The sequence below is a fragment of the Brachyistius frenatus genome, unplaced genomic scaffold (genome assembly GCF_029030835.1).
Source record: "Brachyistius frenatus isolate BFR_SWC_R1_liver_20210118 unplaced genomic scaffold, ASM2903083v1 Contig_156, whole genome shotgun sequence".
Taxonomy (NCBI): domain Eukaryota; kingdom Metazoa; phylum Chordata; class Actinopteri; family Embiotocidae; genus Brachyistius; species Brachyistius frenatus.
In genome coordinates this window covers 383953-397909 of record NW_027210755.1, presented here as the reverse complement: position 1 = coordinate 397909, position 13957 = coordinate 383953, and the positions used below count along the sequence as shown (strand labels likewise).

General features: G+C 46.1%; 2 protein-coding genes across 3 annotated transcripts in view; one reads left to right on the top strand and one right to left on the bottom strand.

The window, feature by feature from the left end:
* srrm4 (serine/arginine repetitive matrix 4) overlaps positions 1 to 1272 on the bottom strand; it is a 259782-nt gene extending 258510 nt beyond the window's left edge. Inside the window, exon 1 of the mRNA XM_069716356.1 lies at positions 1263 to 1272. The gene's annotated coding sequence lies outside the window, so the exon portion shown is untranslated. The remainder of the gene's footprint in view (positions 1 to 1262) is intronic.
* The window catches only part of taok3a (TAO kinase 3a), a 76311-nt gene that overhangs the window by 60837 nt on the left and 1517 nt on the right, over positions 1 to 13957 (top strand). Inside the window, exons 14-20 of one of the 2 annotated variants that reach the window (XM_069716358.1) lie at positions 292 to 429; positions 5735 to 5971; positions 7126 to 7254; positions 8036 to 8239; positions 8774 to 9013; positions 9470 to 9682; positions 10128 to 10310. In XM_069716358.1, the coding sequence (XP_069572459.1) occupies positions 292 to 429; positions 5735 to 5971; positions 7126 to 7254; positions 8036 to 8239; positions 8774 to 9013; positions 9470 to 9682; positions 10128 to 10310 (1344 nt within the window). Of the gene's footprint in view, positions 1 to 291; positions 430 to 5034; positions 5195 to 5734; positions 5972 to 7125; positions 7255 to 8035; positions 8240 to 8773; positions 9014 to 9469; positions 9683 to 10127; positions 10311 to 13957 lie in introns of those variants that run through there. The other variant, XM_069716357.1, reaches the window with a different exon arrangement.

The following is a 13957-nucleotide window of genomic DNA, read 5'->3' as shown; positions in this document are numbered from 1 at the left end:
TGACACAGTTTTAGCAAATGCTTAAGATTCCTTTTGAAATTTAGATGTGGTGTGAGTGAAGTCAGCGGGGGGGATTTGTTATTTAAAACGTCACAGAATGATGGTGAAGAATTTAAATGCTGCCACAGTTTTGAGTGAGTTAAAATCTGTCGCGTGTCCTTCGGCGTAGCTCAATTTTCACCTTCATTTTTACACTTTGTTCACTTTTCTGTTATTTTGTATTATCAAAGACGATAACTGTGATTTAATTAATAACCTTTGGTCGTTCTCTCCTTTTCGTGCCTCACGCAGGACCATCTGTACAACTGGGAAGATGGGATGCACCGGGACCACCGGCCGGAGCTGAGGCCGGCCTCCTCTGACAAGAGCAGCCAGGCCCAAAACTACAAGAACCAGGGCCGCTTTGCCACCATAAAGTCAGCCTCACTGGTGAGATTAAACCACAATCTTTCCTCTTGTTTTCTTTTCCAGATCCCATGAAACCTGTTTTTCATGTGCTGGAAGAGTTTTAGGATTCGTTTGTGGAGCATTCACCTTGGATGTTGGGTTGCTTTGAAAGCCAAAAGTGTGGAAAGGCTCCTGATAGCAGAAACCCAAATCTGTCTGAGGGTTATGTTTACACTGCAGCAGCATATTAAGGCACAGAAGTGAAATTCGTTTGTTTTTCAGTGTTAAAATCTGTCTGCGAATGCGGCGGGTCAACGGCAAAAAAATGAGATGGAGGTCCGCGTTTGAACACGTTGTGTAAAAGCGGGTCATAACTCAAATCTCTTTCCCACCAATTTGATCCGTCGTGTTGTTTTTTCTTCCCATCAGTCCATGTTCTGGTCTTTTACGTCCTTCCTGATCTTTGTCTCAGCTCCACAGCCCCTGCCACACATTTCTCCGCTGTCGTTCCTTTCATTCACCTCCTTTTCTTTTGTTTTCTCCTCTTGTACTCCGCTTCACATCACATCACACCTCCTCCCCCCCCTCCTTCATTTCTTCCTCTCCTGTATTTGATAATGCATCATTCTCAGATCTGACTCAATATTGTGAGGTGAAGGCGGTGGAACGCTCTCTCTCTCTCTGTCTTTCTATGTCTCTCTTTCTCTCGCCCTCCCTGTCTGTTGTCATGGAAACCGGCTCCAGTAACTAGAAAGTAGTCGCGGCGTCGCATGTAAGCGCGTGCTGGGGCGTGTGTGTGTTTACTGATCCATGACCCACTGGTTTTAATTGTGAGTCCCTTCTGCTGTCAGGTCTTAAACCAGACATCAGAGAACCAGAGTGTGTCCTCATGCTGCCCGTGACCAGAACACGAACCACTGATAGTTCAAGGTTTGTGTGTGGTTATTTTTTTCGTTGACCACCATTGTCCTTCATCTGTATTTACCCGCTATTAGAGGCTTCATGTTTTTCGCCGGGATTTAAATGAGTCCAACTGAGTTATCACATTTCCACACTGTTAAAGTTTCAGAGTTGGAAACAACAACAAACGCCGCTGTGAAGTAAAGTCGTCTCCCGAAAAATCAGAAGCTCGCAAATTCCAGATTAAGTATCTCCACAGTAAAACATGTATCGGTAAAGTACTTTTAATTCATGACTAAAGCTGTGAATAAAGAGTGATTTTTTTTTTCTTTAATCTTTTTCAATTTTAAAGAAAAAAAAGAAAAATTAGACAAATACATAAAGTACTTTCTGCTTTTTCTGTTCATTTGGAAACCTTTCATTGAAATTTACAAAAATCAACGAGCCAAAAATGGCTTATTACATAGTATTTTTCTTATTAGTTACGATAACATACTTACGACTACACCTGTCACAATTAATACATACTCGCCTTACTTGAGCTGACCACATTTAGTTTGTATAATCAGAAGAATCATTTCCATTTGTCTGAAAAATAGCAGCTGAACAGAAATGTCATATTCTGTGTTATTTTCCAACATTTGAGGTTTGACTGACGCTGGTTTAATGACGTCATCTTGTCTTCCTCTTCTTCTGCTGCTGAGTGAAGAATTGGCGCCACCAACTGTTTATCTGGAGGCTCTTTACTTCTAATCTTCGACAAATCACATTTCAATGAAATTAACGTCATGGATTTAGCTACAAAGCCAAACACAACAGCACGCATACCACAATTTGTCATATTTGCAGCAATAAAATGGCGGTAAAAATAAAATAATAATTGCAAATATATGTCTGACAATTAATTGTCAAGTAAAATTGCATGACAACCTTAATCATAACTGACCTCGTAATATCGCATTGCAACATGTTATCTCAGACCACTAGTTAACCATTCCTCCATTTATGGCACTCAGCAAGACATAAAGCCGCACACACGTTCTGCTTGAGTACGGCGACGATGATGAACTCGCCTCACGTTACACAACGAGGGACGACGCCTCACTCCTGTTATCAGAGAACAAGAGTTACAGGAAAAGTAGGCTGAGGTTTAGAGGAATTTGTTCTTGCACACAGGCCGGGTAATTGTATCCTCCACTGAAATAAATTTAACAAAAAAGAAAACAAATCTTCCCCCTCCCTCCTCATCTATTGCGTTTCCTGTCATTTCTTTGTTAAAGAATCACAACAGTTGTTTGAACTACTCCTGTTCAAATACGTAAACTACTTCAGATGTCGGCAGCTGAGGCGGCACACACTGCCTGTCTTGAAAAGAGGCAGCGTCGCGGAGACCACAGCATCTCTGTCGTGTGATAGTACCCGCTCCTGCCCGCCGGCGCCCAAAGAGATGACATCATCCTTTTCTGCCGAGCGCAGACGTCCTCAGATTGGCCTCGACTCGCTGAGACTAGAATCAGCAGGTAGACAAAGAGGGAGAGAGCGAGAGAGAGAAGAAGAATGGGGGGTCCAGATGGTGAGGGGTGATGGAGAGACAGGAGAGAGACGAAGAGGGAGAGCAGCGCAAAGTGAGAGAACATTAACAAGAAGGGAGGATTAAAAAGGGGAGAAAAAATATGCCGCCAGTAATAAGTTGTATCCTCAAGTATGCAAATCCCTCAGTGACAAAGTTGTCGAGTAAAACGGACTCGTCGTTTGAAATCAAGGTGATGGAGGAATGGGAGAGAGCACGGTGACAGAAGGTAAAGACGGGGTGGAGGACACAGACGGCAGATAGCAGGGACATAAGAAGGACACATAGAGACAAAAGAGCAGCGCTGATTGAAATCTGGACTGGCAACCAAGGACGAGGGGGGAGAAACCGGACCCGTCACACTCTTCAGTGACATGAAGCATCGAGTCCGATCTGATACAGCGAACGGTAAACATGAGCGAGGAGAGAAGAGGAAGGAGGAGACGGACGAATGAAAGACGTGCAGGAGAGGACGTGAAAGGCGGAAAATAAAGAGGAGGGCAGGATGTAAAATTATCCAGGGAGATGTATGGAAAGGAAAAAGGATTAGGAGGGAGGGAAACGGCAGAAAGAAGGAGAATGAATGTGAGACATAAGTAGCGAGTGAGCGGGAGCGCAGAGGTTATTATAGGTCAGATGAAGTCGGTGGCTCGACATCGCTCGTCTCGTCTCAACACGGAGGATTACAGTCACGTGTAAGACGCTTCCAAACATGCACCTTCCTCATCAGTCTGGTGAAAGTCAAAGCGTATTTCTTACAGCAATACGCCTCACTGGTATCTCCCATGTAGTTATATAGTCGAAAACAATCTCACAGGTAAATGTTAGAGTTTGCAGACGCACCTATTTTGTATTTGCGTCCCACTTTATGGCCTAAAGAGACGTATGAGAACACGGAGCGCCCACGTTTGTGCATCTCCAGGAAAATCAGGGACACTAAAGAAGAGTCTGTGGAAGCCTTCGCTCTCAGCCAGATGCCTTCACCATATGTTACTTTACATACGAAGCAACATTCAAAGTACAGACATGTCTTCTTTCATGTCGTATCTGACGACGAGCCATTTCAGAATTACAAAAAAAAAAACATGCAATAAAAAGTCAAATCACTATGAATATAAGAATGGTTCACTTGTATCGTTGAGTTCTTCCTATTTGTCTCTTGTTTTCTTCTCCTGGCCAAACATATTTTCAAAGTTCTGCAGAGTGAAGGCGTTTTATTCAAATCGTTGTCAAAATTAAGGAAGTGGCTCAACTATTCCCTTTATTTTTAATTACGTAAGATCTTTTAGCATCTTACCTACAAGGAGCACACATAGTTTGACCCTTTCTTATGTTCCTTCTGAGACTCTTTACCAGCACAACATTTTTTTCTATTCAACAAATCCTTTCAGTACATTAAATGTCTTGACGACCTTGAAGTGCAAAATAAGCAAACTGAATCCAGTTGAGCCGCTGCGTTCCCACTGATCTCACTGGAATCGTCACCTTTAGCCTGCATCAGCCCCCCCACACACACACACCCCCCATCCTCCATCCTCCATCCCCCACCCAGCCCTGAATATGATCTCCTTTCCAGTCCCAGAGCCGTGTGTGAAAGAGGCCGTCACATGACGTGACTTGGCCCTTTGTGGCAGCATGCAAGGTGGCAGAGAAGCAAGTGACTGGGATTGGGAGGCTCTATTACAGTAGGGGTATTGATTCAGCGCAGATTAAGGAGGAGGGGGGAGCTCAGCCCCTCCACCCCCCCACCCCCACCCCCACACTCCTTTTTCCCCTCTCGATGCTCTTATTTTACTTCTCATTATTTCTGGGTTTTTTTTTTCCAGTTTAACTCTCTCCCAGTCACCCTCCATCTGCTGTTTCTCCTTTGCGATCACCCTCCCTCCCCTCATCTCTCGGCCTGCTCCTCTCTACCCCCCCTCCCCCCCTCCCTCTCCAACTTCTCTCACTCTTTCTAAATGAGGTATTCATGTGACCCACCTGCTGTCCGCCGCTTAGCGTTAGCCCGACTAAAGAGCCGCTCTGTGCTCTTGTTGGCCCGCGGAGTCGGCCTGCCTCATTCACAGTTCACACGTCTGCCTCGGCCGCTGCGTGCCCGGGGCGCGAACCAAGGAGGGGGGGGGGGTTTAAGAGTCCAGTAAAGAGTGGGGGGAGCCTCGGGGTGGCATCGGAGCTCAGGCAGGGTTCTGTCGGGCAGAGGATGCTGCTCAAGGTTCCTGGATGCTGGTGCACTTGGCTAAAGTCGCCATCATGTTTGGCCTGAGGAGTTCAGGTGGCAGTTATGAGAAGATGCGGAGCGAGTCCCGCCAAGATGTGGAGAACCCGTTCTGTCCTAAGGTTGGTGGTTCAGACGTAGGTTTCGGTTTGGAAAACAAAAAGGGTTAGAGGAAGTGTTACGACATGCAGGTGGTACTTATCTCCGATTGAGTTTAGTTATGTAGCTGCTGGTTAATACTGTTTGTAGAACGTTTTTCTTCACATATGAGATGCTTTGTGGTTGTCTGTTGGATGCTGTAGCTGTGCGATGTATGTGCGACGGTCAGATGAAAGAGCTTTTGTTGGGCTCTCTCGGTGGACTTCACAGCATTTCTTTTCGAACGTTTAGATTTCCCGTCACATGTCGAAGCTTCTTTGTTGCTTCTGTAAAATCGACAAGTGTTGCTGATTGCTGCGGGTGAATTGTACAGATTTACAGTATTTCAGTTCTGATACGAAAACAAAATCAAGGTCTATCAATGTTTACAAAAAACAGGTGACATGTTAAGCTTCGTTGTTTGCGCTGTGCAGTGTGTCTGTGTGAAATAATTTGGTTTTGTGGTCTGATAAAAAAATCTGAAATCTCAGCGCTCACATCTCCGAATTCTCGTTTCTCCGCAGGTGACCAAACAGATCCACGAGCATGAGCAGGAGAGCGAGCTGCGGGAGCAGATGTCGGGCTACAAGCGCATGCGGCGGCAGCACCAGAAGCAGCTGATCGCCCTGGAGAACAAGCTAAAGGCCGAGATGGACGAGCACCGGCTCAAGCTGCAGAAGGAGGTGGAGACGCAGGCCAACAACGCCTACATCGAGCTGGAGAAGCTGGCGAAGCGCCATGCCGTGCACACCGAGAAAGAGGTGGGATTTGTGAGGGGTGGTGGGGTTATGGCACACGAGTGGAGGCACAAGCACAGCAACTCCTAAGTTCTTTCACAGATGATGTCTCAGGCCGACATGTGTAAAGCGGCAGTTGGCCGAGGGACGAGTTCTGCGCTGGAAAAACAGGGGAGGACATGATATTGAAGTTATTATAACTCTATAGCTGCTTGTGGAACTTATTTGAAAAATGTCACTGTTTTCGAACCGCGATGCTCCAACCTCAGTTTTACATTGAGCGCACAGTCAAACTCTGTTAAAACTTTACACCCTGCTGCTACCCAATGATGCACACCGTGAAACACAAGGGCAGAAAGGGGTCACGGTGTGTCACGCTCTGAAAAACAAGCTGCATATCTCGGTGATTAGCACACAGTGTGCTGGAGCAGCCGGGGAAGATAGTGTATCTGTTCATATAGACAAGCATGTACGCCTTAACAGCTACATAAACACACTGTCACACGTAGGCGACATGTCACTCAACAGATACTGGATTTGCTTATTTACTCTCCCTGTAAAAAAGCTGCATACTTTCCTGTCTGAAAGTTGATTTTATTTTTTTTTGCATTTAAAACTGAAATTGTTTTGTTTGCTTTTGTCCAAAGTTGGACATCTAACCAGGCAGTACAGTCCCGAATCTAAACCTGCTCATGTTGGAATTTAACATCTTCCTCCAATTTGTGAAATATGCCTGTTAGAGATTTGATGAGACCAAAGTAACGTCTTTTTATTTCTCGCTTTCTCTGATCTGCAGTCTGAAACTGAAATGTATTCAGTTTACAATGATGTAAAACAAAGAAAAAGTCCAGAGAATGTTTCATACTTTTGCTTGAAACTGACAGGAATGAGAAATGGATTATCAAGGCACCACATTTCAGTGCTGATCACCTAGTCTGCATTAGTTTACTTTCCCACCTGCTTTCCACGTAGAGCCGCCCTGATCGGGCTGATTGATGCCTCTGATTGGCCGATAAGTGTCGCCTTCGTTGGTTGGCTATATGCATGAGGAGTGACATGTGAGGGTTGGGGTAAAAACATTAGGATGAGAAGCGGAGCGTGGGCGAGTCTTTACAGAACATCGGGGGTAATCCTGACCCTCTCACCGCCGTCTTCCTCCTGTCTCCCGTGTCCTCCAGATGAAGACGGCGCAGGCGGATGAGAAGAAGTTCCAGCAGCAGATCGTGGCGCAGCAGAAGAAGGAGCTGACCACGTTTCTGGACAATCAAAAGAAGCAGTACAAACTCTGCAAGGAGAAGATTAAGGAGGTGTGCACCATTCGCCGGTTTCCTTTGTGCGCGCCTCCGTCGTGTGTGACACGCGGTCCGGTGTGCTGTTTACTGTTGAATCAGCACTCCTACACATACATGCAACATTCAGAACCTCCAGAGAAGTCGTGTTGAGTCACTCAGCCTACTTACTATGTTCCTACACATGTATAAACACACATTAAATCCATACGCACACTGGAGCATTTGTGTGCCCCCACAACCTTGAAAGAGTCCAGAGAAAGCTCCTGTGGGCTGGGAGTGATGCACACGCTGTGTTTTTCAGTTACAAGATAAGTGACCAAAATTAGGTCAGCGCAGTTAAAAGAAAGCATCGCTGGCAGGGAGAGATATTTCCCACCAACTGAGGGCTATAACGGCATTAGACACCGCAGAGAGCAGGGATCAGGCTCATGTGTTCAGTGCATTAACGCGAGTTGTAGATTACCTCAAAGCCCATGAAAGAGAAAGAGAAGTCGTACTGAGAAATGGAGCGATGGGGCTGAATTTGATTTCTCTTTTTTATTAACCTTCCTGTGGCTGTAGAAGTCAGCTGTAGTTCAAAATTAAAGGTCAACCGGAGTTTGCCGAATGATCTCACTATAAACACTATAAAAACTGGTTGCTTACACCACCTTTATTTCTCATTTATCCCAAACTCTTCAGCTCATTACATACTGTCCATAATGGATTGTCCCAAATTTACCAGTTGTCTTATATAATATTAGCCGATAATTGGCCCACTCTGACTTGTCCTCTGTCTCCTCCGTCCTCTCCTCAGGAGATGAACGAGGACCACAGCACACCCAAGAAGGAGAAGCAGGAGCGTCTGTCTAAGCACAAGGAGAACATGCAGCATTCCCAGGCCGAGGAGGAGGCCCACCTGCTGGCCCAGCAGAGGGTCTTCTACGACAGGAACTGCCGCGCCTTCAAGCGCAAAGTCATGATCAAGAGGCACGACTTGGAGCAGGAGCAGATCCGAGAGGTGCGCGAGGACGTACATCAAAAATGGATTTGATAGTTCAGTTCGTTGTGAAATGTCCAACTCGGGGGTCACTTCACCAAACGTGTCCAGTTAGAGAGTTTGAACCCGTAATCGTCAGTGAAATCCCTGTTTGTTGGGTTTATTTCTGGAGATGTTGGTGGGAAAAATAATTCCTTGTGAACAGCAGCGTGTCTCAAATAATTACACCCATTGTGTTTATGTTTTTTACTTCTTAACGATAAGAAGATTATTACAGAGTTTAGCAAGCCAACAATGTCATAATCTGAAAATCTGAAGTGTAAATCTGGAGGAAGTCTTAAAAATCGAAAGGCTCTCTGTGGACAAATTCATCAAACTCGGGAAGTGTTTGAATGGAAGTGAATGGAAATGATTTATTGTAGGACGGTTATTGATTTTCCAGATGATGATAGTGACTGGAAACGCTGTAAGCTTGCAAACAGGAAATTGGATTTGTCCAAATGAAACTGTGAATGTCACCTTTCCCTCCTCCACCTCTCCCGTTGGTTCACCCAGGAGCTGAACAAGAAGAAGACCCAGAAGGAGATGGAGCACGCCATGCTGATCCGCCACGACGAGTCCACGCAGGAGCTGGAGCAGAGGCAGCTGAAGACGCTGCAGAAGCTGCGGATGGACCTGATCCGCCTGCAGCACCAGACCGAGCTGGAGAACCAGATCGAGTACAACAACAGACGCGAGCGCGAACTCCATCGGAAGCACGTGCTGGAGCTCCGGCAGCAGCCCAAGAACCTCAAAGTGAGTCAGCACAGAGACGGTGGTAACGTTTTCCAAGCAGGACTTTATCGATGTTTCGGCTGCAGCCGGACGGATACAGGTGCTTGAAATGCAGAAAGAAACTGCTTGTGTTTCCCACCATTTGAAAAAATATTAAATTCAGCTGTCTTTGAAAAGACAACTGGGATCCACCTCTAAGATGGCGCAAGCAATGAGCAACATAAAAGAGTGATGCAACATGAATGTAACGGATTCATTTGGAAAAATGGTGGAAGAACACACAAATCGTGAATTTCATTTGATTTGAATTCGCTTTTTCGGTTAACAGCGACGGGAACTGTGATTTCCGCCTGTGGCTGTGTTTGACCTTTAACCTTTAGCAGCAGAAATCTCTCCTCATTTTAAGCCGGCCAGTTTTAAAACCGTTCATCTGCTCCTCCTCTCCGCCGTCTCTGTCCTCCCGTCTCCGTCCTCCAGGCTCTGGAGCTGCAGATCAAGAAGCAGTTCCAGGACACATGCAAAGTGCAGACCAAGCAGTACAAGGCGCTGCGCCACCACCAGATGGAGGTGACGCCCAAGGCCGAGCACAAGACGGTGCTCAAGGCCCTGAAGGATGAGCAGACACGCAAGCTGGCCATCCTGGCCGAGCAATACGAGCAGAGCATCAACGAGATGATGGCCTCGCAGGCGGTGAGTGGGGAGACAGTCACGCTGCTTTTTTTTCTCTCGTCTTTTTCAACTTACTGTTCCAATAAATGCCGAATCGACGATAAGAATTTTTTTTCTTTTTTCTGAATGAGACACCTGTTGCTTATACTTTTGTATGTTTCTCCTCCTTGTCTGTCTTTGTCGTATATCTCTCTGGTCCACCTTCCCCACTTCATCTCACCCTCACTATCTCCCCTCATGCCCTCCCACCTCCCGCTCCACTGTCCTGTCTGTCCCCGTTGCCCTTCGTCCCCTCCTCTCTGTCTCTGATGCCTCTTTCTCCTCTCTCTCTCCCTCTCTCTCTCCCTCCCTCCCTCTCTCTGTGTTTCTTGTCCATGTACCCCCCCCCCCTCTCCCCACCCTCCTCCTCTCCATCTCTTTATAACCTCCCCTCTCCCCCGTCGCGGTCCATGGTCGGCTGTGTCAGCTGCGTCTGGACGAGGCCCAGGAAGCCGAGTGCCAGGCCCTGAGGCAGCAGCTGCAGCAGGAGATGGAGCTGCTCAATGCCTACCAGAGCAAGATCAAGATGCAGACCGAGGCGCAGCACGAGCGCGAGCAGCAGAAGCTGGAGCAGAAGGTGTCGCTGCGCCGGGCTCACCTGGAACAAAAGGTGCAGTGAAGGAAACACTCTGAGTGTTTTATAAAGGAGACACGCGTTCGGTCGGCTCTGTACGACACACTTTTCATTCATTTCAATCCACTGCGGGTCCGTGGGGTCGAGTTAAAAACACACGGAGGACGCGTTTCTGACTGTCAGCAAAAGAAGGAATGACTTCCCCAAATAATCAAAGACACGTTCCTTCTTAAAAGTAAAAAAAAAAAAAACATTTCTTCCCTCTCGGGTATAAAAACGAATTATCTTCTGGTAATAAACTTAAAACAACTAAAGGAGGCCCAGTGAGAACAGACTCGTCCAGCAGACGTCAGTTAACGTCCTCTGAGCAGCCAGAATATATTGAACCCGTCTTGGGTGTCCGAACGGGGTCGGACTCAGATGTTCAGATATTGAACTGGTGTTGGACGTCCACCAGATGTACAGAAGTCACACCGACGTGATCCGAACGTCTCCCTCACGTCGCCTGTTTGCTGGGAGACGCGTCCACTTCTCCAACCGCCCGGTTCAATTGTTATCTTTTATTTCAAACAAAACTCATTTAATGTGTTTGAGAAAAGAAATTCGACAAGAATTTATAGGACAACACGTCCTACGGAGACAAGAAGCGACGCAAACAGAATCGTTAGCTGCCCCGTCTGTCTGTACGGTGCACGAGTGAGTTAGAGGCCGCCGCCGTTCAAATGTTTTGCAACACGTTGAGGAAAAAGACTGTCGGAACATGTGCGTTGTGTTTTCCCCGTTTGTAAGATTCAAGATTCAAATGTGCTCATTTTAGACACCTACAGAGATTTTTTGCCTTTCGGTGTGTTGACACGAAACTTCCTACAAACACTTTGTCTGAAGCGTACTGAACCATTTCTGTAATTTTAGGGCCACAGATCACTGAAGACTTCATAAAATGCACAAAGTAGTGACCAACATAGTGACGCCATCTTTTTATAGAAAGGAGGAACAAAACATCTTCTCCACCATCCGGCTCCACCAGGAGTTTTTAACGATACGTGAAGTAGAGAAACCCTCCGGAGCGGCACTTTGTGTTTAAATCCGACCGGTCCGCATCGATGCTCAAGCAAACTGTCCCGAATGCACATTTTGCATCCATGTCAGCGGGTGGCGCGGAAATGAACGGCGACCCAGACAAGACATTCGCAGGTTCACACAGACACACACACACACACAGATTTTTCCCGCACCGCAGGTGGTGATGCCCGCGGCAGGCCTTCTACACAGCCCCCCACCCCCCCAACCCCACCCCCTTCAAACACACTCCTCTCACCGGGCTGAAATGTCCAGACGACAATCACGTCCTCCTCCGACAGTTTGGTCATCGTCTCTTTTTAATATCACAGTTAACACAGTTCAGCTTCTTCTTTTTTTCTTTTTCTAGCTTGTTTTTGCTTTTATCATCATCAGTTACAACATCAGTATTAATTCTGTCAAACGCAGCTGTTGTTTGGCTTTGTTATAATTTCACTTTAATTTGACAGTTGTATCAATCTTTGTCCCGTAACGTGGCTGCAAGATACTCCTGATGGAGACATCTGTCACCTTCAGTGGGACTATTCAGCCAGCCTGCCATGTATACCAACGACATGTGATAAGATGAGGACGGCCCAGTCCGCCTCCTTCCAAAGTGACCGACGTCATCGCTACAGTCTAGTAGACAGCACTCCGACAACAAAGGAAGAGACCCTTGAAATGCCGCCCTGATCCAGTTCTGCCGGGTCCAGTGGAGCCTGCGCGAGCTGTGATGGTGTGTTGCCATCTCCTGGCTGCATTCGGATCTGCACACCGGGGCCGGGATGATGTCATGGTTTTTCGAAGCACTATTGTCCTCCGGTTCTGTTCATGGTCAGAGTCTGGAGTTTTCTGTGCATGCTCAGTAGTGGGCCAGATTGCCGTACTGCGCCACGCGGGGCTTTGTCTGCACCTGTGGATGTGTGTGTTCGGCTGAACGATCCAGCTGGTGGAACTCCAACACAACTTCACACACTTAAACGATGCACATCGAAGTCTGCGTTTAACATCGTACGGCACGTCATTAATGGTATTTACTGAGGATATGAAACAGCTGCAGTAATGTTTTCTATCCTGTACGACTGCCCTATTGTACGTTTTCAGGCTGCAGTTTGTACCGTGGTGTGTTCAACTGCATTATGATGTCAGTTGTTTCTCCTGTTTTTAAATAATCCACCCTCAGATCATGTTTTTTACCAACATACTACCCACATAATGATGAACAGCCGCACGTACTCTGACTTGCTTGGTTAGATTCCTCCCAGGCGTATGTAGGCGTTGATTGACAGCTCCATCACATTCCTTTTAGTTTTGTTGGGACAGCACATCTTTGTTTGATCGGCTCCTGCACACGTAAAAACCTGAAGAAAAGTTGGGCTTCTTGGTTGAGTCTTTATTATCATTATATTGAACAAAGCAGCGTTGGTTTTCTGAGAACAAATGACAACCAGCTTGCTAATGCACAAGAACAATTTAAGGTTTATTAACTACAGGTGATATTAACGATCCCTGACCAGGAATTTAAGGCCCTTAAAAGTAAAGAAGGATGTATTTGGTGATGTCACATAAAACCCAGTAAACTTCTCTCCCCAGATTAAGATGATGGTAAAAGATATAATACTTTTGCAATCCTCTGCTAGTTCGTGCTTGCATAAAACTTGGACAGGTTTTAGATCGTAGCCGCAGGGGTGTTGGTCTTTTACGTGTTCCTACACCTGCCCTGCCTCACAGCTTCGGGAAAACTTCTCTCAAATCAAAAGATATCGATTCATGATAAAGGCTGATGTGGTAGATCTGGTCTTACTGGGATATTTAAAGGTCCCATATTGTAAAGATGTAGATTTGATAAGCAGGTCACGGTGCTGCGTATACCCGGTGAAAGTATCAAAATGCTCCGTACACCGAGAAACACGCAGCCTCTATTCAGCAACTGTGTCATTTAGATGAGCTGCCTGGACTTACGTGAGTTTGTGATGTCACAAACTAACGGTAATGTCATATGTCCGGTCTCAGCCCCGCCCACTGTCCAACCTCGCATGTGGAAGAAAACACCGATTGGTCCTTCTGTCACGAAGCTAACGAGCTACAGGACCGAAGTAAACCTGCGTCACTTAGAAGAGAGTCGGCCAATCAGAGGAGAGGGCGATCGATATCAATGCACCTTAAAGACACAAAACAGCCCCAGGGAGGTTATTAAGACAGGAGATGTAAAACTATATTTAGATGATTTTGTTACTTAAAACCACATATTTCTTCTCATTTATATCAAAACTGCGACTACAAAGGAAAAGTGTAAAATACGGGACCTTTAATTGGAGGAGAAACATAAGATGTATCGGGTCTCGTGCTCTTTCTGCTTTCACAAGTCAAAGTGTGATAGACCTCCTGCACACCATGTTTTCATGGGATATTTGAACAAAACATGAAATTACACGGATAGTTTTGATAATGAAACCCATTTCTGTTTTTAGAATTAAGTTATGGTTTTGCACACTCAGCAAACGTCAACATTCAGGTAATGTATTTGAAGCTGTTTTGGGTTTTATAAAAAAAAAAATCTAAACATGTCTCAACCTGCATTAATTTACCTTTAAAAAAAACCAACTACAAAAACAACCAACGTT